Here is a 27,779-nt window from a genome sequence, read left to right on the forward strand (position 1 = left end):
CGGCGAACATGACGAGCTAACCGGACAAACTATTTGCAGCAGGAAAGGCCTCCACACGGAGGTGAGCTGTCAGAGGAGCGGCGTCACACTGCCCTATAGCGTTCACTTAAAAATTTAATGCAGCCATATGTACCACCGGCCATGTAAATCGTATCTCCAGAAATGTCTGCGGGACTACGTTTTCAGAATGAGATTGGGTTGCGCACACCAGATGCACTGCTCAGCGATGTGCAGTGGTGCACATATGATAGTTGGAAGTAACATTCGCTGGATGCGCACATTCGCATATTATTTACAACAAAATGTTCAGATGGTGCTCTGTAGCATGGAAGAAATATGATGGATTCTATTTTAATGATCTAAGCACAAAGTCTAAAGCTCATGGCGCAAAAGCATTAAGGCTTTTTTAGGGATGGATAAATACGCTCTGCGCCCTGGCGCATGGTCTAACAGTGTTGTGTTTATTCTCTTAATGAGTTCTGGGTGTGTTTTGAGCATAACCTGCATTAAACCAATCAGAGTCTCATCTCTTATTCCCTTTAAGAGTTAGTTGTGTCGCTCAATGATGCATTTGCTATTTACATGGCGACTTTATAAGTGTAAAAACTGAACGCTTCACTAGCGAGAAAACAGTTAAACAGAGCATCTGCAGCGCGAAGATAAAGAACGAGCCTCCTCCATTCAGCCTCTTTACTTTCACTTTACTTTACTCCTTTACTTTACTTTACTCCTTTACTTTGGTGAAGTTCAGAAACGGTGGAAACTCACTCCACTGAACACATCCATTAGCCCACATGTTTAATTTCCTTTGTTAAGCACAAAGATTTGTGCTAAAACTATTTCTAAATTAAGTTCTGATCTCCAGCAAAGGAATAAATGAACAATAATAATGAAGTGTGGTCAGAAAACTGAGTTATATCCGAACACATGTCCTGTTCTTATCCACATATGCTGATGTAGACGTCTCCAAAACCCCACAGCTGGACAAACCTACACTTGTGTTTATTAAAACTGATATTAATCTGCATATAATCAATAATACTGCTAATAATAATCCCATTATACAGATGCAGATCGTCATGAATAAACTGAAAAAGCCTGCTGGGGTGGAGAAGGCATGGATTATGTTTATATTGATGTAGGAAATCATCATTTCTGGATCATTTTAATCCTTTAATTGTTTTCATCTGTGAAGATATTTGTGTGTTGCTGTTCATCCTGTGTGTGTTCAGCAGTGTGCAAGTCTTTGGACCTAAATAGGCGCATAACTAACATGCTCTGCTGGACTTAAAAAAAAAAAAAAAAGACCGTACAGAAATAACGCCAAAATTCGGGAGCGATATATTGTTAGACCACCTGCTCCTGTTCAAATTACACTAGAGTTACCGACCGCTACCGCAGCTTATTCATGAATTTAGTCCCGGGCTGCAAGAAATCTAGTTGGGTCTCACAGCTCCCGTCTACAGCTGCAGGAATGAAGACCTCTTGTATGCGGCGAGCCACTGGGCAAACTGGTAACAGCAGTAAAGCCATCCATACGGAGGTAATTGGTCAGCTGGTAGTGTGAAAAGGAACGGCTTCATACCGCCCTGTAGCGTTCATTTTAAAGATGAAATGCAACCATACGTTTCTCCAGCTCAGGGGTCACCAAACTTGTTCCCGGAGGTCCAGCAGATTTAGCTCGAACCCTAATCAAACACACCTGAACAAGCCAATCAAGCTCTTACTAGGTATACTTGAAACACCCAGGCAGGTGTGTTTAGGCAAGTCGGAGCTAAACCCTGCAGGCACACCGGCCCTCCAGGATCGATATTGGTGACCCCTGCTCTAGCTATATAATTCACGATCTCCAGAAATGTATACAGGGGTGCATTTTCAGAAATGAGTATTTCTCATCAGACGTTCTGCTGATTCCCCCATTATTCACTTTATAGTACATTTGCATGTATTTGAGTTGATGTTCATGTAGCCTTGACCTCAAGTGACACTAAAAGATGTTGGGTTGCATAACAGCGTGATTTCAACACTGCCAATTCACACCAGAACAAATTAATGGCGCCGTTACGCAACAATGAAACACACATTAACATTCAGCACCAACACACTCGTCCTTTACATGCGTTCTGCTTCACATACACGTGTGTGTGTGTGTGTGTGTGTGTGTGTGTGTGTGTGTGTGTGTCCTTCAGATGCTATTAACTCAATGGTGTGGTGAAGCTGCTGTATTTAACAGAGCCAGAAAGTCCTTTAAGAAGCTGCTTAATATTCCAGCCTTGCTAAAGCGTGACAATGGCAAATCTGAGAGCGTCTGTAGTACAACACACACAGAAACAGCAGAAAACAGCCCACGGCCAACGTCACACAGTAAACCACAATTAACAATGGCTTGAAAGTGACAGAAGCAAAAGATATGGCTATTTTTAGGGTCGATCGAGGGTTTTTCTCTAATTCGCATGACAATATCATCAGTGTTGCATTGCATTATTTACTGGAATGCAAAAAAAATCTATAAAATATATTATAAACATCATAATTCACAGTGCAATATATGCACAATACTATCTATTTTTCTGCTAGTAACTGTGCAATTAGCACTGCAAGAAATATTCTAATTTGCATGACAACATTAGCATAATTTCAATGCATTTGTTCTTTACTGGAATGCAAAAAAAGAGAAAATGTTAAATAAAGATGTGTGTGTGTGTCTGTGTGAAGTGAAACGTGACATGTTTTTGTGAATCTGACCTCTAATAAGTGTGTGTTTGTCCAGAGCAGAGCACACAGCAAATCGGCTCTATTTGTTGACACATAATGAAACGGAAGGGATTGGACAGAAAGATCTCGGGGCAGAGCGCTGATTAACTTTAATCATTTACATGAGCAAAGACACCATTAATACAGACAGATCTGAGCATTAGCAGTCCTTGATGATTACCTGCACAAGGCTTTCATCTGCTTCTCAATTCAGTGAATCACGGGCCAGATTGAGCTTCACACACTGTTTAACACTCAAACTGAATTTATTTATTTATTTATGTAATAATCCTGTATTTAGGGCCTATATCTGGGTTTTAAATCTTATTTTATCTGGGGGCCATTTCAGCGTTATGTTTATTACACTGTTAATGATTTCCTGTAAAATCTACAGTAACTTACGGTAAATAGATTACAGCAAAAATACTGTATTTACAATATATACAGCAGCATTTATCTTGGTGTATATGTATTTACAGTATTGTGCGTTTTAAATGCAATATAGACAGTATTGTTCTCAATGCAACTTTAAAATTCAGTAACATACAGCATGACTGTCCTACAGTAAAATATAGTACATATTACAGTTAAATACAGTGTAATTTACAAAAAATGCTAACAGTGTAGTTGTAGTGGCCGTATAGTGTCACCTTCACTATACTTGGGCTTTAAGGACTCACACAGACCACAGTATAATGACAGTATAGACCACAGTATAGTATAGACACAGACCACAGTATAGTGACCGTATAGTGTCCTCTTCACTATACAGGGGCATTAGGACTCACACAGACCACAGTATTGTGACAGTATAGACCCCAATATAGTATAAACAGTATAGACACAGACATCAGTATAGTGACCGTATAGTGTCCTCTTCACTATACTGGGGCATTAGGGCTCACACAGACCACAGTATAGTGACAGTATAGACCACAGTATAGTATAGACACAGACCACAGTATAGTGACCGTATAGTGTCCTTTTCACTATACTGGGGCATTAGGACTCACACAGACCACAGTATAGTGACAGTATAGACCGCAGTATAGTATAGACTGTATAGACACAGACCACAGTATAGTGAGAGTATAGACCGCAGTATAGCATAGACACAGACCACAGTATAGTGACAGTATAGACCGCAGTATAGTATAGACTGTATAGACACAGACCACAGTATAGTGACAGTATAGACCACAGTATAGTATAGACTGTATAGACACAGACCACAGTATAGTGACAGTATAGACCACAGTATAGTATAGACTGTATAGACACAGACCACAGTATAGTGACCGTATAGTGTCCTTTTCACTATACTGGGGCATTAGGACTAACACAGACCACAGTATAGTGACAGTATAGACCACAGTATAGTATAGACACAGACCACAGTATAGTGACCGTATAGTGTCCTTTTCACTATACTGGGGCATTAGGACTCACACAGACCACAGTATAGTGACAGTATAGACCACAGTATAGTATAGACACAGACCACAGTATAGTGACCGTATAAAGTCCTTTTCACTATACTGGGGCATTAGGACTCACACAGACCACAGTATAGTGACAGTATAGACCGCAGTATAGTATAGACTGTATAGACACAGACCACAGTATAGTGACAGTATAGACCGCAGTATAGCATAGACACAGACCACAGTATAGTGACAGTATAGACCGCAGTATAGTATAGACCGTATAGACACAGACCACAGTATAGTGACAGTATAGACCACAGTATAGTATAGACTGTATAGACACAGACCACAGTATAGTGACAGTATAGTGCCCTGTTCATTATACTGGGGCATTAGGACGCACACAGTCTGCAGTATAGTGACAGTACAGACCACAGTATAGTATAGACAGTATAGACACATACCACAGTATAGTGACAGTATAGTGCCCTTTTCACTATACTGGGGCATTGGGACTCACACTGACCACAGTATAGTGACAGTATAGACCACAGTATAGTATAGACAATATAGACACAGATCACAGTATACTGAAAGTATAGAGCACAGTATAGTATAGACAGTATAGACACAGATCACAGTATAGTGACCGTATAGTGTCCCATGCACTATCCTGGGGCATTAGGACTCACACAGACCACAGTATAGTGACAGTATAGACTACAGTATAGTATAGACAGTATAGACACAGATCACAGTATAGTGACCGTATAGTGTCCCATGCACTATCCTGGGGCATTAGGACTCACACAGACCACAGTATAGTGACAGTATAGACTACAGTATAGTATAGACAGTATAGACACAGACCACGGTATACTGAGAGTATAGTGCCCCATTCACTATACTAGAGCATTAGGACTCACACTGACCACAGTATAGTGACAGTATAGACCACAGTATGGTATAGACAGTATAAACACAGACCACAGTATAGTGACAGTATAGACCGCAGTATGGTATAGACAGTATAAACACAGACCACAGTATAGAGTCCCCTTCACTATACTAGGGCATTAGGACTCACACATACCACAGTATAGTGACAGTATAGACCACAGTATAGTATAGACTGTATAGACACAGACCACAGTATACTGACAGTATAGTGCCCCATTCATTATCCTGGGGCATTAGGACTAACACAGTCCGCAGTATAGTGACAGTAAAGTGCCCTGTTCATTATACTGGGGCATTAGGACTAACACTGACCACAGTATAGTGACAGTATAGACCACAGTATAGTATAGACAAAGACCACAGTATAGTGACAGTATAGAGTCCCTTTCACTATACTGGGGCATTCGGACTTACACAGACAACAGGTTGAGTGCCCCCTGCTGGTCTCACTGCCAACAGCAACCTAGTTTTCCCATGCGGTCTGCCATCCAGACACTGACCAGGCTCAGTCCTGCTTAGCTTCAGTAAGTAACTGCTCTTGGGCTGCAGGGTGATTTGGCTGTGGCGTGAATGAAAACGTAAACAAATAAAGCCTATTTTTAAGAATAATAAGTTTCTAAATGTCCCTTTTTTCACAGAGCTGTAGATTTTCTTTCTTATTTTAATTATTCTCAATGATGATTCTCATCACTGTTATATAAGGATGTTTCTTTCCTTTTAAAACAGCATGAATTAAAGGCTTTGCTTAGAAGATAAACAGCAAACACAGAATCATCAGAGACAGGTTTTCCTGAGATTTGCCTCATGCACACACGCTCACACACACACACACAAAACAGTCGCAGCTTCCGGTTCGTGTAAATTAGGCAAACATTAAAAACGTGACCGTCTCAGACAGTAGTCATTCATTCATTCATTTTCTTGTCGGCTTAGTCCCTTTATTAATCTGGGGTCGCCACAGTGGAATGAACCAGCAACTTATCCAGCACGTTTTTACGCAGCCGCAACCCATCTCCTGGAAACATCCACACACACTCATTTACACACATACAATATGGATAATTTAGCCAACCCAATTCACCTGTACTGCATGTCTTTGGACTGTGGGGGAAACCAGGGGGAAAAACCCATGCGAACCCAGGGAGAACATGCAAACTCCACACAGACACACCAACTGACCCAGCCGAGGCTCGAACCAGCGACCTTCTTGCTGTGAGATGACAGCTCTACCTACTGCGCCACTACGTCGCCTCGTCTCGGTAGTTCTAGTGGTAATCCTTAACAAACACAGATGACATTCATGTAATGCATCCAACAAACACACGTCTGTTCCTCTCAAACATTCACACACACATCAGCAAACTGACCTGCAAACAGCTGCTAAACACACAGCGTCTGTCTGTGAGTGCGCAAACCTCAGCGTGTGTGACTCAGCTTACAAAGAAACGCAGATCAAAATACAGCTATTTCAGGAGACGCGGGAAAAACAGTTCATGAGTCACCAAACCTCAACCAACAGCCCCAATCACAACAGCTGCTAATACACAGACATTATCAGACAATTACAGTGATTATTTATCAAATATTTCACAAGCAACTCATTTTTAATAACTCTAAATTTCTTTTCTCTTTGTCATGATGACAGTAAATAATATTAGACTAGATATTCTTCAAGACACTAGTATTCTGCTTAAAGTGACATTTAAAGGCTTCACTAGGGTAATTAGGGTAAAGTAAGGTAATTAGGCAAGTCATTAGCCTCTTTCACACATACAGACCTTTCCGGAAAATTACAGGCAATATATTTGTTCTGGCTATTTTCCAGCAAGAGAAGTTGTAAGATTACCGGTAATTTGCCGGAATGCTGCGCTGTGTTAACGCAGAAGGAAGATTGCCGGAAAGAGCCTGTGCACGTCTAGAACGTGCTGATGTGAGACGTCTGCTTTAGCCAATCAGAACAGTCAGACGCATTCACGTCCGCGCGGTTTATGAGAATAAAAGCCTTTGAATATTTTCCCAGACACATTTATCTGCTAGATGTTAGTCAGATAACGATTATGTGTTCATCTTAATGCCAACCGTGTAAATAATTATCGATAAGATGCTTATGATAAGCCGCTGTTTGTTTATCTTCAAGCTTTGCATGTGCCAGTGAAATAGCCAGTGAGCGCCAGCACACACACATATCATGTACATCTCGACATGTGAAAGTGTTTCTCTATATATTTTTATCGAAGTTGTTCACAATACTGATCATCCACAGAGTTTGTAATGCAGTCAAATGTCTACAAATACAAGCGCAGCCACTTAGAGCTCATTTCTGGTTAATGATGTCAGAATTTACCGGTACTTTGGAATGGATGTGTGAATGCTCTTTTCCGGAAAAATTGAGTTTTTCTGGAAAAAAACAGCGTTTTTTTTTTATTTACCGGTAAAGTCCTTTCAGAAATCCATATATTTACCGGTATCACTGTGTGAAACAGGATACTGTAAACCAGTGGTTTGTGCTAGAGACTTTTTTTAATCGAATCAAATGAACTTTTCAACTAAATAGTTGAGTTTTTAGTCGTTTCTTGAAGACAGCGAATGACAGCGAGTAATTTGATTAAAAAAAACATTGTGTTATAGCTTAAATAAACACTATAATGCAAAATACAACATTACACACGCATATTAATACAGCCTTTCTGTGTCAGTTAAATCGGTTGACTGTTCAAATTCAAATTTTTAACCCAACTGGTTGAGTTGATAAATAAATAACCCAATAAAGGTTCAAAATAACTCAACAAAGCATAAAACATTTTTAACTCAACCATTGGCTTAAATAAATAACTCAACGTTTTTAAGAGTGTCCTGAGTCAGTTAAATCAGTTGATTCAAAATTTTAAACCAACTTGTTCAGTTTTTAAATAAATAACCCAACAGGTTAAAAAAAATAATCCAACAAAGCACCAAATATTTAACCCAACTGGTTGAGTTATTAATAAATAGCCAAATAAAGGTTAAAAATAACTTAACAAAGCATCAAATATTTTTAACTGAACCATTGGGTTAAATAAATAACTCAACGTTTTTAAGAGTGTACAGTCCTGTGTCAGTTAAATCAGTTGACTGATGAAATTCAAAATGTTTAAACCAACTAGTTGAGTTTTTAAATAAATAACCTAATACAGGTTAAAAATAACTTAACAAAGCATCAAATATTTTTAACTCAACCATTGGGTTATATAAATAACTCAACGTTTTTAACATTGTACAGTCCTGTGTCAGTTAAACCAGTTGACTGTCGAAATTCAAAAATTTTAACTCAACTAGCTGAGTTTTTTTTTAAATAACCCAATAAAGGTTAAAAAATAACCCAACAAAAGCTCAAATATTTAACCCAACTGGTTGAGTTATTAATAAATAGCCAAATAAGGGTTAAAAATAACCCAACAAAGCATCAAATATTTTAACTCAACCATTGGAGGTTAAATAAATAACTCAACGCTTTTAAGAATGTACAGTCCTGTGTCAGTTAATTCAGTGGACTGTTGAAATTCAAAAATTTTAACCCAACTAGTTGAGTTTTAAAAAAAAACTAAATAAAGGTTAAAAATAACCCAACAAAGCATCAAATATTTAACCCAACTGGTTGAGTTATTAATAAATATCCAAATAAAGGTTAAAAATAACCCAAAAAAGCATCAAATATTTTTACTCAACCATTGGGTTAAATAACTAACTCAACGCTTTTAAGAGTGTATGGAGAGCCAGCGGTGATCTCTGGAACATCTGCAGCGCAAAACTGAGCAACAGGTTCACAAACAGCAGACCAGCAGAAAACACCGACAACCTAGCAGAAAACACCGACAACCCATCACGACAGAAATAAGTGTGTGTGTCGCTAAACGCTTTGAAAACCGCTTTTTCTCAGACACTGCGGACTGCGGGTGTGGTGACTGCATCAGCTTGCTCTCTCTCTCTCGCTCTCTCTCTCGCGCACACACACACATGCAAACACATGCACATTTCTTTCACAAGCTCACATGCACAGCAAAACAACACGCGTTAAAACCGCAACGCAACATTTTCAACTTCAAACAGCGGCGTTTATTAGTCGAAAAGCACTATGTTTGCCGTGTGTGCATTTCTTGTCACGCGATTAAATTAAACATTTGTTTAAATGCACAAAACATCAGTTATTCGTGCACTGCGAAACACTTTGCTTTTCATGCACGCGCATAACCACTTAATGTTTCCTCACGTCGCATCACTACTATCACATTCACATTTATTATTATTAATAATAAACTCGCTTATGCAGATGCATTCGCCTGATGCTCGTGATGACAAATCCCGGACTGACCTCCCAGTCGATGGAGTCCCAGTCGTCGGTAAACATCATGGAGCTGCCATTGCGCTCCAGAAATCCTCATCAAATCACTGCTTTCGGGCGGAGAAATCCTGCATATCCCGAGCATGAGTCCGGAAGGAGACCCATAGAGTGGCGGAGAATGAAGAAGCGCCCGCTAATTAGTCATTTCGCCAGTACACTTATTATTATAGCTAACACACACTCGGTCCTTCAGGAGTGCATAAAGCACGAGCTGCCAGCATTCACACGCAGCGCGCAAAAGCCTGCACAAATCCGGCAGCGATGTGCCTTTAAGGAAAAGTTGTTGTATAAGGGCTTTCCGAGATCCTTGCCTAGTCCAGGCGGATTTCTATTGGTATTTCCATCCTAATTGGAAGCAATCCTAATGGGATGAACAAAGAATCCTTTAAGATCCGGCTGGATACAGCACTGAAGTCGGATGTGTTAGGGATTGGGTTTGATTCCTGCAGCACTTTGACTGTGATCTGCTTCAGATTCGGCGTTAAGATCCAAACGCAGAATAAAAGGTGGGATGAAAACATGCAGCTGTGAGCTGTCAGTATCAGAAGCGGCTGTAATGCTGCTTCAACTCTCCAGTGGAAAACAACCAGGCCCGGATTGGCTAATCGGGAGGACCGGGAGAATTCCCGGTGGGCCGGTCTGTTTTTTGGCCGCGAGGGCCGGTGTCCCTAGCTGCTTGCACTCTCAGCAGTCACACTTTTTTCTTCTATTTATTTTTTGGCCATAGCTTTACTCTTTTTAATCATTATTTTACCGTAGTGCCGCTCTTTTTATTTATTTTCTCGCAGCCCCGTGAGAAAAATGCAGCCTGCAGGTTAACTAACGTTAATGATGATGATGTAATGCAACTAATGCGGCACCTTAGTGAATATAAGAATTCGAATAAAATGAATAAAACACCTGCTCAATGAAAATCAAATGATTCACTACATTAATAAATCTGACATAACTTGATCAGAAATCTAAAAATAGAAGAAAAAGATTGAGCCGTCAAAAGAAACAGTTATTACAGTTTTTACTCTCACTGTTATAGCGCCAATGTGGTCCAGTGGTAAGCACATTGCATTTCAATGGTATAGACCTGTGATCGAATCTCCCATGAAAAATCTTTTTTTTTTTTTCGATTTTATTGTTAAGACATAAAATACTGTTAGGGCTGTTGAACATTTGAATTTCTAAAGCAGCAGTTTTCTTGAAAAAGACGTGATAGTGCCATTAGTAACTGAATTGGAATCAGTCGTGAACTGAGGTGGGCCGGTCTGGCTTGAAACTCCAGGGCTGAAAATGAGTCCCACTCCGGCCCTGAAAACAACACAGCCTCAGAGCCGCCTCAAACTTAGTGGTCGCCATGGAAAAGTGCAACTCTATCTCTCGAATTGCATGCATGTCAACTCTCAAAATACTGATATGGCAATGTGTGTATGCTTACATTTAGAAAATTCTGCACGAAAAAAAAAATATTGTAGCAGTTTACTATAGTAAACTGCATTATACTGTATATACTATAGTATTTACAACTCTTTATTGAATGTTCCAGCTTACTGTATTAACCACAGTCAACTGATAAACTGTAATAAATACTGCAGTATACTTTCGTTTTTAGTACAGTAAACTGTGGGGTATTGCAGTGTGACAAACTATAGCAACTATAAAATCACCACAACAGATTAATTACTGTAGTTTTTGTGCTACCACAGCAACTATATAATCACCAACACATTAGTTAGTATAATTGTGTTACCATAGCAACTATAGAATCACCACCACAGATCAATTTGTATAGCTGTGTTACTATGGCAACTATAGAATTACCACCACAGATCAATTAGTATAGTTGTGTTACCATAGCAACTATATAATCACCCCAACGGATCAATTACAATAGTTTGTTACCATAGCAACTACAGAATCACCACCACAGATCAATTACTATAGTTGTCGTGTTACCATAGTAACTATAGAATCACCACCACAGATCAATTACTATGGTTGTCATGTTACCATAGCAACTAGAAATGCCACCACATATCATTTAGTATAGTTGCCGTGTTACCATAGCAACTGTAGACTCACCACAACAGATCAATTACTATAGTTGTCGTGTTACCATAGCAATTGTAGAATCAGCACAACAGATCAATTACTACAGTATAGTTGTTGTGTTACCATAGCAACTGTAGACTCACCACAACAGATCAATTACTATAGTTGTTGTGTTACCATATCAACTGTAGAATCACCACAACAGATCAATTACTATAGTTGTGTTACCATAGCAACTAGAATTACCACCACATATCAATTAGTATAGCGGTGTTACCATGGTGACTATAGAATCACCACAACAGATTAGTTACTATAGTTTTTGTGTTACCATAGCAACTATATAATCACCCCAACGGATCAATTACTATAGTTTGTTACAATAGCAACTATAGAATCACCACCACAGATTAATTAGAATAGTGGTTGTTACCATAGCAACTATCACCTCAACAAATCAATTATAGTTTTTGTTACTATAGGAACTACAGGATCAACACATTAGATCAATTACGACAGTTTGTTACCATAGCAACTATAGAATCATCACCATATATCAATTACTAGTTATTGTTACCACAGCAACTATAGAATCACCACGACAGGTTAGTATGATTGAAAACAAATGGATAATCCAGCACTACATTTGCCTCAAATTATAAAAGAAACTGCCAATGCATCAAGCACACATAGGATTTTCTGCAGTATTCGAGCTCTGTGCGCCTGCTATATACAGTATATAATTGTTTATTGGGCTCATTTTTAACCCAACGGCTGGGTTTGTCCATATTCGACCCAACATTGGGCTAAAATAACCCAGCACTTTTATTGTGTATAGATTTTAATTTAGCTCCTTACAATCCAACACATAAAAAAATCAAGTGTTACATTAACTGCTATATTCTATGCCAGTGCACCAGCTATTTGCTTGCTTTTGTATTAAATGACTAAACAGGACTAACATAAATACTGCCTCACTGCCAGCACTGTAGTGTGAACATGCATTTGCTTTCAGTTATCAAACAAACTAGAAAAATGCACTCAAGTGCAGTTTCTTTCATAGTTAGAAGCAAATGCATGATACACAGCAGTACTGAAATCTACTCTACATTTCAAAAGTCTTTTGGTGGATAACTTGATCATGTGTGAAAGTGTCAGAAGGTGGATTTCTCTGCTGAATCATCTGTAGATCTGCATCCCAATCATCACAGAAGACCTACTGGAACCAGCATGGACCAATATTGTCACAGAAATCAGTCAAGTTTGGTGAAGGAGAAATCATGGTTTGGGGTCATTCAGTATGGAGAGATCTGCAGAGTGGATGATCAACATCAACAGCCTGAGGTATCAAGACATCTGTGCTGCCCATTACATTACAAACCACAGGAGAGGGACAATTCTCCAGCAGGATAGCGCTCCTGCTCATACTTCAGCCTCCACATCAAAACTCCTGAAAGCAGAGAAGGTCAAGCTGCTGCAGGATTGGCCAGCCCAGTCACCAGACATCAACATTATTGAGCATGTCTGGGGTAAGATGAAGGAGGTGTTGAAGATGAATCTTGATGAACTCTGGGATCCTGCTGAAGGCTTTCTTCTTCATTCCAGATGACTTTATTAATCAGTGATGTGAGTCATGTCAGAGACGAATAGATGCAGTCCTCCAAGCTCATGATGGAGTCAGACACAATATTCATTCTGTCTCCACTGCAGCAGGACTTTATATTCTATACTGGACATTATTTCTGTTCAGTGATGACACTTTAGTCTGAGCAGAGTCAGAGCGCACTGTCCTCATCAAATCAGTCAACATCAAGACATGATCAGATTTATTGAGCTCAAATCAGCAAAATCTAGAGGCCTTCACCTTTCATAAAGACACTTCTGACACCAAATCATCAACTAGAAGTCAACTTATTATTTGTGTTCATAAAACTGGGATAGGCCACTAGACGTTTGTCAGCTAGTGTACATACACAAATGCTGCTCGGTGCTGCAGTTAGGATTATTCTTTTTAATTACATTTAATCTATTACTTTTTTTTTTAACTTTGTTTAATCCAACAGTTGAGTTTGTCCATATTTGACCCAACATTGAGATTTGACAACCCATCATTGTTTAGTATTATAAATTTTAGTTTAGGATAAAATGCTAATTGCATTCCAACATTAATATATAAATAAATAAATAAAGTGTTTGATTATTTGCTAAACTCAAACTCAACACAACCTATAATAACATGCTTTTGTATACAAAGCCTCGGCTTTAAAATGACCCAATGTTGGGTCACATATGGACAAAACCAGCGTTAGGATCTTTTTTTTTTTCAATCACATTAATTAATTTGTTCATTTTCCTTCAGGTTAGTCCCTTTATTCATTAGGGGTCACCACAGCGGAATGAACCACCAACTATTCCAGCAATGCCCTTTCAGCTGCAATACCAAGTACTTGGAAACACCCATACACACTAAAACACACTCACACACGTTTGTTTTTGTGAAAAGTGGGGACATTACATAGGTTTTCATTCATTTTATACTTTCCAAACCGTATATTATATTGCCCTCACCCCTAAACCCAACCATCACAGGAGACTGTGTGCAGCTTTACTCTCTGATTAAACTCATCCTGTGGGATTTATAAGCATTTTGAGAAGTGAGGACGTCACCAATGGCCTCATAAATCACCTCCTTTTTGTAATACCTGTGTCATACCCATGTCATTATACAGATTTGTGTCCTGATATGTCACAAAAACATGTACACACACACACACACACACACACACACACACACACACACACACACACTATGGCCAATTTAGTTCCTCAATTCCCCTATAGCGCATGTGTTTGGACTTTGGGGGAAACCAGAGCACAGTGCTGACCACTGAGCCGCCCTTAATTACATTTAAACAACACTTTATTTATTCAACAGTTAAGTTTGTCCATATTTGACCCAACCCCTATATGACAACCCAGCTTTTACTAGTGTATACATTTAGTTTAGCTCCTTCCAAATTTCTCTTCGGGTTCCCCTACAAGTCCAAAAACATGTGGTACGGGTCAATTGGGTAGGCTAAATTGTCTATAGTGTATGTGTGCTCATGAGTGTCAATAAATGTTTCCCAGTGATGGGTTACAGCTGAAAAGGCATCGGCTGAGTAAAACATATGCCGAAATAGTTGGCGGTTCATTCCGCTGTGGTGACCCCTGATTAATAAATGGACTAAGCCAAAGGAAAACAAATAAATTATGTGCTAAACACAAACTTAACGCACCTTATACTAACATGCTTTTGTTTACACTGTAAAAAAATGCATTGCAATTCAGGCGATTTGTTTTGCAGCAACTTGAAGGAATTAAGTTAATGTATTTAGATTTGACAAATTTAAGTGGATTAAACATGGAACAATTACGATTTTTCCCCAAAAACTAAAGAATTGTGTTAAGTCAGCTCATTTTCAACAAGCAGTTTGAACAAACCGCAAACATCTTTTTGTGAGTGCACAAAGCTTTGGCTTTAAAATGACCCAATGTTGTGTTTGTCCATATTTGACAATGCTGGGTCATTTTAAAACAAACAAAACTGTATGCACTGAGATAGCAGCAAATATGGATTTGCTCTTCAGTGTTTGGACTCTCAGTAGTGATTATTAAACCACACTGAACTGAGCTGAACTGAACTGAAACTCTGAACTACACTGTTCACATTGACTAAGATCTTCTATGTGAAGCTGCTTGACACAATCACAATTGTAAAAGCGCTGTACAAATAAAGGTGAATTGAACTGAATGTACTGTATGCAGATTTCAGCACTGCAGTGTAACACAAGCATTTGCCTCCAATTATGACAGAAACTGCATTCTCATCCAGTTCATTCTCTGCAGTTACTGCTGAATGACACATTTTAGCCAGACAATCGAGTCTGTCCAGATTTAACCCAACACTAAGTCAACACAACCCAGAGTGCACGTATTACAAAAACAGCTACATGCAAACAAGCCTTCCTTTAACCCTTGGACATGTTTTCATGCACTCTGGGCCAGGGCCGGTCCAGCTCAGTTCACGACTGACTATATTAAAATAAGGTCATTTCCAATTCAGTTTCTAATGACACTATCACGTCTTCAAACTCATAAATATGAGAATATTATAGGTTGCTAAATCTCCAACACTGTTCTTTATTACATCACAATGTCCTTTCCTGCAATAGCTGAATATATACTCTGTGCAAAACTCTTTATAGATATCCAGTCCTTTGTAACGGTGGTCACACAAAAAAATAAAAATAAAATATTTACACCCATATAAGTAACCCAATCAGTATTACATATACAAAAAAAAAAAAAAAAAAAAAAAAAAAAAAAAAATATATATATATATATATATATATATATATATATATATATATATATATATGTATGTATATATATATATATTTTATATATATGTTTTTTTATATCTATATGTATGTATGTATGTGTGTGTGTGTGTGTGTGTGTGTGTGTGTGTGTGTGTGTGTGTATATATATATATATATATATATATATATATATATATATATATATATATATATATATATATATATATATATGTACACAAATATATCTATCTATCTATCTATCTATATATATATATATATATATATATATATATATATATATATATATATATACATATATATATATATATATATATATATATATATATATATATATATATATATATATATATATATATATATATATATATATATTATTTTGGTGAGGTTCAAACTCGGGTCAGCGACGATATAATGCAACGTGCTGACCATTTTACCACAATGGCGCTATTGTGCTGCTGTGTTTGGAATAAAAAACAAGTATTGCACTGTTACCTGCACGATTCTTAACCACAGTATTACTTTAATTTACAGTATTTAACTATTTAACTATTAATTTACTAATGATGGCTTAAACTTTTTCTCCCCTTTTTAGATTTCTGATCAAGTTATGTCAGATTTGTTAATGTAGTGAATCATCTGATTTTCATTGAGCAGGTGTAATATTTATTCAAATATTTTGAATTCTTATATTCACTAAGGTGCCGCTGACATTATTAACCTGCAAGCTGCATTTTGCTAACAGGGCTGCGAGAAAATAAATAAGAAGAGCGGAGCTGCAGCGAAATAATGAATAAAAAGAGTGAGGTTATGGTCAAATAAATAAATAAATGAAAAAGCGCGACTGCTAAGAGTGCAAGCAGCTAGGGACACCAGCCCTCGCGGCCAAAAAAAACCGAAAAATATTTGCATTATTATTATTCATTTATACATTATTATACAATGCATTTATTTGCATTATTATTCATTTATCCATTATTATACAATGCATTTATTTGCATTATTATTCATTTATCCATTATTATGCAATGCATTTATTTGCATTATTATTCATTTATCCATTATTATACAATGCATTTATTTGCATTATTATTTATTTATCCATTATTATACAATGCATTTATTTGCATTATTATTTATTTATCCATTATTATACAATGCATTTATTTGCATTATTATTCATTTATCCATTATTATGCAATGCATTTATTTGCATTATTATTCATTTATCCATTATTATGCAATGCATTTATTTGCATTATTATTCATTTATTCATTATTATACAATGCATTTATTTGCATTATTAGCAGTTAAAACAATTCTATTAAAACAATATTTTTTTAATAAAAAAAAACATTTTTATTTAAAAAGTTCTTAACACTTTTTTTTACACTCAAAATTATTTTGTTGGTTTAATTGGTGTCCAACAGTGTGTGGCTTGATTGTAACACCCTGTTACAACTAACCCACTGTGTCATGTTTCCTCAAACCTGGCTAGCAGTCACTGTTTATTTTACATCCTTCAAAATGGTTTAATCTTTTAGCCTAGAAGACGGTGATCACAACAATATCATATTTTACAAACATACTTTCACAGATTTTTTTTTAAAATAAAAAAACATTGACTATAATAAAAATACTTTTATGCTGCAAAAACGGTTTCTCCAGTGTTTCTCGACCAAATTTTGCCAACTTTCTTCAATAATTGGCAGGAAGACGTCTGCTGACAGTGTGGTGAAAACCTTGGAGGCATGCCATGGTTAACCCTGAGCAAATACCTTAAAACTCTGTGTTACATTTAACCCCGCGTTACTTTGTGCCCCGCGCTCTCCTATATGTTTTTTTTTCTATATTAACATTATTCTTCATATTGAATTTATATTATTTGTTTTGGCTAATTATTGTTCTCTGCCATTCATTTCAGGGTTTTTGCTTTTGGAATTTATAAAAATAAAAAAATAAATAAATAAAAAAAAGATTTATAGAATCTTCAATCTGTTTGCTATATTAGATGTTTTAAACACTCCATTGGGACACAAAGTAGGTCCTTTAACATAGATTGTTTAATTCTTTATTTTTGAAGCTGCTGGTTGACATAAATAGTGCTGCTTTAAAATGTTCAAGCTATTATTAAGCAGAATAAATCAGGCTTTACCTTTCTCTTTCATTGATTGTATTAAATAAGCAATAAAATCATTGTGGGCCAGTTTGCAATGGCAATACTCCACCATTAGAGCAAGGTACGGCCCTAAAATTATTCTGCTATTCTGCTTAGAGTCCCCAAATGTACAGGGTCGGCCCTGTGTGTGTAAGAGAAAACGTTACACCCTTACCTTTATTCATTCATTCATTCATTCATTCATTCATTCATTCATTTTCTTGTCTGCTTAGTCCAGGGGCGCCTCCAAGGGGTGGCCAGGGGTGGCCACGGCCACCCCTCGGTAAACTCTGGCCACCCCTGTGGCCACCCCTTTGGCCACCCCAATATAATTTTGCGGTTGACATTATTGATTTAAATGAACTTATAAATTCCCAATATTTAGATAAATAAATAAATACATAAATAAATACATAAAATGCAGTCACTAAATTATTGTTGGTGTTACTGACGTAGCTCTCCCCCTCTGGTTCAATGCTGGTGAAAGCAAACTGACGCATGCGCGCGGAAAACCATTCCCGCGCGCCTCACGCACTCCTGTGTGAATCCCGGTTGGTTGTTTGCATGCACGCCGACATAATAGGCACCGCTCATGCGCCGTGAAACCGGAGTAACAGCCTTTTGTGCAGAAGTGTCGGCACGCAGCGAGTTTTGAAAGTCGTTTAAAGTTTATATAATATAATGATGATGATGATGATGATGATGATGTTACTTTCACTAAGCATGTCTTTAAAGCAGAAAGGAGGGATAATGAGTCAGGGAGGTAAGACTTCATAACATGATTTCTCAGCCATGATCTGGTCTAAGACCACAGATAATTCTATAATACATTTTTTGTATTCTTTAGAATTGTCATAATTAATTTTCATGCAAAAGGTTTCTTAAGTGATGTTGGCATATCACTCCAGTTGTTGTTTTCCAGTAATATTTAGGACTGATTTCTGTTATTTATTTAGAATAATAATTGTATATTAATATTAATTGTATTTATTTAGAATAAATATAAATAAATTGTTATATTTATTGAATAACAAATCTAACAATTCAAGAGAGGTGGGGGTGTATAGGGTGGTTTGCCCAGGGTGTCATTTAAACTAGAACCACCACTACCCTCCCCGATAGACAGCAATGGCTATTTAATATTTACCTTAAGCTACAGTATATCAATAAAGAAGCTGCATTAATAAAATGGTTCAAAAAGCAATATGGATAAATAATATTATTAGGTATAGTGAGTGTGTATAGTAATGCCTTTTGTTCAGTTTGTTCATTTGTTTGGGTTATTAATAAACTCATTATTCTTTCATTCATTTTCTTTTCTGCTTAGTCCCTTTATTAATCCAGGGTCACCACAGCAGAATGAACCGCCAACTTATCTAGCACATTTTTACACAGCGGATGCCCTTCCAGCTGCAACCCATCACTGGGAATAATAAACTCATTAATCTTCATTAATTTTAGACATGGCATATACCGTATGATGTACAATAAAAGCACGTAAAAAAAGAAGTCATTTATACAGTATATGAAAAGCGTTTTTAAACTAAACATAGATTTTTATTTGGTTTGCACATGTACTTGCTGAATTATTTCAAAGAATAAATTGCAATATTTCAAGTAGAATTAATTAAATGAATAAAACTACATTATTTCATTTACCAGAAACAAAAATATAACATTACACTGAATTCATTATTTTTTTTTGTGTGCCACCCCAAGATTTGGAGCGGCCTCTTCTGGCCACCCCTAAGAAAATTTTCTGGGGGCGCCACTGGCTTAGTCCCTTTATTAATCTGGGGTCGCCACAGCGGAATGAACCGCCAACTTATCCAGCACATTTTTACGCAGCGGATGCCCTTCCAGCCGCAACCCATCTCTGGGAAACATCCACACACACACACACACACACACACAACAGACAATTTAGCCTACCCAGTTCACCTGCACCACATGTGTTTGGACTGTGGGGGAAACCGGAGCACCTGGAGAAAACCCACGCGAACGCAGGGAGAACATGCAAACTCCACACAGAAACGGCAACTGAGCTTGTCTAAGAAGATCAAAATAAGCCCCTCAGATCTCAGAACACGGTGTGTTCACACACACACACACACACACACACACACACACACACTGCTGTTTTACTCCACAGAAACCCTGAAACTCTTCAGCACAGGCCCATCTAAAGGGTTAATGCTGACAACTGATGATCAAAACTAAACTGACACACTGTCCCTCTTCCCAAGAGGGAAAACCAGCAACAATCACCAAGAAAGCATGACTATACGCTGTCAGGCTTTGCAATCAAAAAATCTCATAATACTGGAAGTCCACCAACAACATAAGGAAACAGGGGTCAATTTGAGCAATCAATGCGCAAGGGTTAAATATCGATCTGATGTCCTTCGCGCTCGTCATGATCACGTGCATCACCTCACAGCATTCGCCCTTGCAGCAGTTGTGCATTCAAACCCGACTCTTACCATGAGCACGGCCAGATTATTGTGCTGCGCGCAGCGGATGGTGGTGGTGTTGTGCGCGGAGCCGGTTATATGGCAGCCCTCCGCCCGCCAGCCGCCGTGTCCATCCAGCAGGTCAAAATCCCAGTATGCCGCGGTGGGGTCTACACCCAGCGAGAAGTGGCGGAGAGCGACGGTAACCGGCTGCACGGGGCTCCAGGGGCTACACCCATCTGCACGGAGAGCAAGACATTGCGTCAAGTAACAACCCAAGTGGAAAGTGCACTCACCAGCCACATAGATTACAAAATTAAGCATGCAATTACTAATAAATGAGAATAGCGAATGCATCGCAACTGTTTACGCTTTCTCATTTATTAGCATGCGGAGAGAGCACTCACAAAACAGACAGATTCCAAAATAAGCACGCAATCATTAATAAATGAGAAGCCATACGCACTTTGATGCATCGCGACTGTTTACACTTTCTCATTTAGTTGCATGCTCACAAAATAGATTAAAAATAAGCATGCATTTATTAATAAAATATAATAACTACACACTCGCTGATGTTTACGCTTTCTCGTTTAATTGCATGCGCAAATAACGCAAGTGCACTCACAAAACATACAGATTCCAGAAAAATAAGCATGCCTTATGAGAGAGAATAGCTACGCACTCCATATTGCATCGCAACTGTTAAGGCTTTCTCATTTAACTGAAATCACGCAATTGGAAAGTAAACTACAGATACAAAAATACGCATGCATTATTAATAATTGAGAATAAGCACGCACTCGATCACGCATCGCAGCTGCTTTACGCGTGCATGCGAAAACCGCGTCACTAATTAACCCAGGATGATGCATCAGGTGAAATGCCCGCGCAAGCTTGCACACTTACCTAATTTGGTGAACGCAACTGGTGTCGAGACGCTCCTGCGCTTCCCATCGTCCGCAAGGTTTGATGAATTCCCGGTGCACGGAAACAGCTTTCCATTGCGGAAGACGATCAGCTGCAGCTTACAGGTGGAGTTCTCCACCGCCAGCGGGAGGTGTATGGAAGCGATGGCCACCGTGTTCTGCAGACGGGGAAACTGATGTCAGACATGTGCATGTGATGCGCAGTGTGTCTGTGTGTGCGCGCGCGCGCGTGTGTGTGTGTGTGTGTGTGGAGCTTTATCCGTCCTGCTGTTCTGCCGCAGAGGTGAAATGATTTTGACCACCAGCTTAAAGCAGCAGCAGCAGCAGCAGACTGATCAAGCAGAGGAGTTATCATCATCATCATCATCTTCAGAAAATTAAACGTTTTAGGATTTATAAACTATTAAACTGTGTTTAACCTGAGTTTTCAGTGGGAACTTGTGTGTCTGATGATGGTATTTGATTGCGTTAAATGCAAACCTCTGCTGCGACAAACAAACAAAACACCTACAGGTACTAATGAAGTCAACTAGACAAGAGTTTCACAAAGTCAAAAACTTTATAAGACTATTATGAAGGAAATTTCAGACTTAAATATTATATTATAATTAGTTTTATTCTTGCAGCAAGCAATAGGCGTCAATTCACTGTCTATGTGAAGTATAGACCAGGGGTGCATTTCCCAAAACCATCGTTTGCCACCTAAGGTCGCAAGTTCTGTCGTTACAAACATAGTTTGTTGATTTGACACTTCCCAAATTCGTCGATTCAACGAACATTCGCAAACTGCATCGCAAACTTGTGCACTTGCAACTACACCTCTGGAGCTGTAGTTAGAAACAGTTCCAGGCTGTGTTCTATTCCCACGTATCCCCCCCTATGCCCTATTCATTTAGAACATTCTAACATTTAAACTTGGGATGATTAAAAATAAAAAAGCATTAAGCTCATCTCTCTTAGTGTGATTTGCTTTCAAAATATTTGTACAGTTCATCTTCATGTGTACAATTGTGCTCCCTTTGCTGCGCACTTTGAAAACATTGATGTCATTTTGAGCACAGCCTCATGGCGAAAGCTGTAGGTGACCTATTATTTAGACTAAAAGCGGGATTTATGTTACGTCTCCAAAGCTTGTGAAAACAAAAAAAGCATACGTTAATTCTTTTAATTTATAGTGGGTTATTTATTAAGTATCTGTACTGTATAGCATATGACACGGGCCTGCTGGTTAGAACTTTCTGCTGTGTCAAAGTGTAAAGGTAGACACACACACTCACACACTACGGACAATTTAGCCTACCCAATTCACCTGTACTGCATGTGTTTGGACTGTGGGGGATACCGGAGCACCCGGAGGAAACCCACGCGAAGGCAGGGAGAACATGCAAACTCCACAGAGAAACACCAACTGAGCCGAGGTTCGAACCAGCGACCTTCTTGCTGTGAGGCGACTGCACTACCTACTGCCCCACTGCCTCGCCATTAATAAACTTATAGGATTTAAATAATATTTGACCAACGTTATTTTTGAACCTGATAAGTAGGACCGTGTGTCTGTGATGATCTGATAAGATATGACGATGATCATATGATAGCCATGAGAATTTCTGCAACATCAGCACTCCTACTGCCTCTTCACTCTTGTGTATTACTCCGCCCACATAAATTAATAGCACATCAGTAAACTCACTACAGCTTGACAAATATTGCAGCTGTTGGACAACTTCATGCACTTTTGAGGCTTTTTTAGATGAGAATGTAGTTGTTTAGATTGCAGCTATGCAGTTTATTTATAAGGATAGTGCCTATTTTAAATATTCATCATTTCAGAGTTTCAGTACATCGGCGGACATCAGCCTGACATTGGGCAGAGCAAAGAGGGTTGACGTTCCGCCACAAGAGGGCGACAGAAACCACATAATAAGCCCTTAAAGGAGAAAAACTCTGTAAATTTTAAACTATAGCTGATCAAATCATTATACAACAGGTAAGTGACTAAGTCAATCTCTCTCTCCTTTGTATGTTGTATTTATACCATAGTAATCTGCTAGTGTTTGCTTTGTTTTTTCAGGGTTAATTATTCTGTTCTCCTGATTGCAACAGAGTAATACTGGGAAATCTCTGTAGACTGATGACATTTCCTGCTGTTCAGCCTTCTAATATTAAAATGTGAGCAAAATCAGCTGTTTTGTCATCACTTAGGACATCATGCTATAGAGAATCGTTCAAACACTAGCTCTATAGTGACGTTGGTAAATTAACAACGGTTCTACTGCTCTGATGTCTGCTGCAGATGTACATGAATGGTGGAAGAAAGTAGTTCCTCATACAAAAGGATTTTAAGACTCTCTAAAGACTTTCTTTTTTTTATATACGTTATTATTTCATCGAACTGTTGTATAAATGCAATATCACATTCATAGCAGTGCAATATTGCTTTATAATGGCACTGGCGGGACCCTAAAGGCACAGTGCCGATATACAGCCATATCGCACATCTACTTATGTGAAATGTCTCATACATCAAATTCCATCCTGTGCTGCAACAAACACACAAACAAAACAACACCTACAGCTCCTAATAAAGTCAACTGCACTGAAATATCATGATGTCATGTAATGTGTGTATCCATATAGCGCATTAATCATGCATGGTCATACACCCAAAGCACTTCACAATCATGAGGGGGTCTCTCCACACCACCACCAGTGTGCAGCTCCACTTGGATGATGCTCCGGCAGCCACAGGACAACAGCACCAGTGCTTCACCACACACCAGCAATAAGTGGAGTGGAGAGACAGTGATAGAGCCAATTCAGTGGATGGGGATGACTGGGAGGCCGGTAAGGGCCAATAGGGGTAATTTGGTCAGGACACTGGGATCCTCATCATGGTAAAGCTTCACCTCTTTATCTGCTAGAATAGCGAGGAATCATGCGTCAGTGTCTGCTGCAGGTCCTAGAGGGCAGGGAAAGCATGTGTTTCCTCCTCTTTTTGTGCCCTGTTGAAAGTGCATGTGAGATTAAAGCCGATAAGCAGATGTTGAGGCAGATACGCTGCTCTGCTAAACACTGAAGATCTGCCAAAGCTCAAACACTTTAAAACGCTTTAGCTGCGGCTGCACATTTCTCATTATATACACTGGCCGGAGATAAACAGAGTCTCAGTTTTCAGGTTTATTTTAGATGCATCCACAGGTTCGAGTTAGCCTATATAGCTTGTGTATGATCACCAGTACATTTACTGTTAAAAAATATTTGGTATGAAAAAAGTCCTAATTAATGGAGGGCATTTATTGACTGGTTTACTGATTGACTGACTGTGCATTTAAAAAAAGCCCACAAAACTGTGTGACTTATTTATATGTACTCTCAGAAATACAGGTACAGGAGCTGTCACGGGCAGTTACCTTTTTAAAAGATACAAAGTTGTACCTATAGAGTCTGCAGTAATACCTCAAGGTACATATTAGTACCCAAATGCACTTAAAATGTACCTCTGAGCTAACAAAATAGACCCTTCAGCTACAATTTTGTACCTTTTGAAAAGCTTTATTTCTGAGAGTGTATTTACAATCACACTGCCTGACAAAAGTCTTGTTGCCTATCCAAGTTTTAGGAACAACACATAATAACTCGACTTCTAGTTGATGATGTGTGAAAGTGTCAGAAGGTGGATTTCTCTCATGAATCATCTGTTGATCTGCATCCCAATCATCCCAAACAGAAGACCTACTGGAACCAGCATGGACCAAGATTCTCACAGAAATCAGTCAAGTTTGGTGAAGGAGAAATCATGGTTTGGGGTTCATTCAGTATGGAGAGATCTGCAGAGTGGATGATCAACATCAACAGGCTAAGGTATCAAGACATCTGTGCTGCCCATTACATTACAAACCACAGGAGAGGGACAATTCTCCAGCAGGATAGCGCTCCTTCTCATACTACAGCCTCCACATCAAAGCTCCTGAAAGCAGAGAAGGTCAAGCTGCTCCAAGATTGGCCAGCCCAGTCACCAGACATGAACATTATTGAGCATGTCTGGGGTAAGATGAAGGAGGTGTTGAAGATGACTTGATGAACTCTGGGATCCTGCTGAAGGCTTTCTTCTTCATTCCAGATGACTTTATTAATCAGTGATTTGAGTCATGTCAGAGATGTATGGATGCAGTCCTCCAAGCTCATGATGGAGTCAGACACAATATTCATTCTGTCTCCACTGCAGCAGGACTTTATATTCTATACTGGACATTATTTCTGTTCAGTGATGACACTTTAGTCTGAGCAGAGTCAGACCGCACTGTCCTCATCAAATCAGTCAACATCAAGACATGATCAGATTTATTGAGCTCAAATCAGCAAAATCTAGAGGCCTTCACCTTTCATAGAGACACTTCTGACACCAAATCACCAACTAGTCAACTTATTATTTGGGTTCCCAAAACTTGGATAGGCCACAAGACTTCTGTCAGGTAGTTTATATACAGAAAATATAATGTTAGATTATTTTTCCAGTTTACATATAAATGTTTCTAAAAAATATATTTTTTAAAACTGCATAATAATGATAATTATAATATGATAATAACAATTATATATATATATATATATATATATATATATATATATATATATAATACATTTTTTTATTCCTCAAACAAATTCAAAAGAAACAAAACTGATAATATATTAAAATTGTATGCTTATATAGAAGTAATAGTAGATAATAGCACATTTGCCATATATAGTATGCGTGACAGAGAGAAATAAATAAATTAAAACTGAATGCAGCTTAATTGAATTTAATTTATCAAATTAATTTAATAATTATTTAATAAGACATTATTTAAATTCATTTTTATGGGACAATTTATATGAAAGAAAAACATTCATTCATTTTCCTTCAGTTCACTCTTCAATTTATCAGGGGGTCGCCACAGTGGAATGAACCGCCAACTATTCCAGCATATGTTTTACACAGTGGATGCCCATCCAGCTGCAACCCAGTACTGAAAAACACCCATACACACTGATTCACACTCATACACTACAGCCAATGTAGTTGATCAGTTCCCCTATAGCGCATGTGTTTGGACTGTGGGGGAAACCGGAGCACCTGGAGGAAACCCACGCCAACACGGGGAGAACATGCAAACTCCACACAGAAACACCAACTGACCCAGCCGAGGCTCGAACCAGCAACCTTCTTGCTGTGAGATGACAAGCTAACCACGAGTCACTGTGTCACCCAAATGCAATACATCAAAAGAAAAACAGTACAATAGAAAGGATTTACCAGAGTACAGTACACACACACACACACACACACACACACACACACACACACACACACACACACACACACACACACACACACACACACACACACACCAGTAGCCAGAGATTCATTCATAAACGCAGATGCATCTTTCCTCCACATGTGATGCAGCTGAGAGCGTGCTTTACCCAGAGTGCACTGCAGCAGACAATTACATTCCAGCAGCTCTTCAATGCAGCACTGTCCACACACACACACACACACACACACACACACAAACACACACACACACACTCACTCACACACACACACACATACGTGCACGTGCACATACTGTAATTACAGCTGCAGACACACATACACACACAGCCACAGCGGCTCACATTCAACTCATCATCAGATCATTTCATTTGTACAGCGTATGAAGATTCCTCCTTTGCTCTGTTCATGATAGTCACTGTTGAAAGCATGTCTGTCAGCAGCCATAGTTTACAAACCAGAATCACTAACAAACTGAACAAACAAACAAACAAACAAAAGCATCTGTTTAACTTCAGCTGTATAATATATTAAAAAATCATAGTACAATTAAAGTCAAAGTTACTTTTTCTTGCTCAGATATTTCCCAAATGATGTTGAACAGATTCAGGAAATGTTCACAGTGTTTCCTCTAATATTTGTTCTCCTGGAGAAAGTCTTATTTGTTTTATTTCGGCTAGAATAAAAGCGGTTTTTAATAGTTTTAAACACCATTTTAAGGTCAATATTATTCGCCCCTTCAGCAATATTAGTGTTGGATAGTCTCCAGAACAAACCACTGTTATACAATGACTTGCCTAATTACCCTAACTTTACCCTAATTACCCTAGTGAAGCCTTTACATGTCACTTTAAGCTGTATAGAAGTATATTTACTGTCATCATGGCAAATATAAAATAAAGCAGTTATTAGAGATGAGTTATTAACACTGTTATGATTAGAAATGTGTTGGAGAAAATTTTTCTGTTTGGCTTACA

The 27,779-nt window shown here is 38.4% G+C and overlaps 1 protein-coding gene and 1 long non-coding RNA gene across 3 annotated transcripts in view; one reads left to right on the forward strand and one right to left on the reverse strand.

The window, feature by feature from the left end:
* Positions 1–27,779, reverse strand: part of adgra1b (adhesion G protein-coupled receptor A1b) — a 165,345-nt gene that overhangs the window by 39,808 nt on the left and 97,758 nt on the right. For both annotated transcript variants that reach the window (XR_015506527.1, XM_087279865.1), the window contains exons 13-14: positions 21,466–21,643; positions 20,587–20,795 (exon numbers count right to left, since the gene is read on the reverse strand). Coding sequence is in view for 1 of the 2 variants with exons in the window: in XM_087279865.1 (XP_087135991.1) it covers positions 20,587–20,795; positions 21,466–21,643 (387 nt within the window). In the remaining variant the exon portion in view is untranslated. The remainder of the gene's footprint in view (positions 1–20,586; positions 20,796–21,465; positions 21,644–27,779) is intronic.
* On the forward strand, positions 5,776–11,245 carry LOC141377085 (uncharacterized). The gene is made up of 4 exons (XR_015506528.1): positions 5,776–7,737; positions 8,004–8,142; positions 8,315–10,109; positions 10,837–11,245. It is a non-coding gene; the product is annotated as an uncharacterized LOC141377085 (long non-coding RNA).

Source organism: Danio rerio, chromosome 13 (genome assembly GCF_052040795.2).
Source record: "Danio rerio strain M-AB ecotype USA chromosome 13, GRCz13ab, whole genome shotgun sequence".
NCBI lineage: Eukaryota > Metazoa > Chordata > Actinopteri > Cypriniformes > Danionidae > Danio > Danio rerio.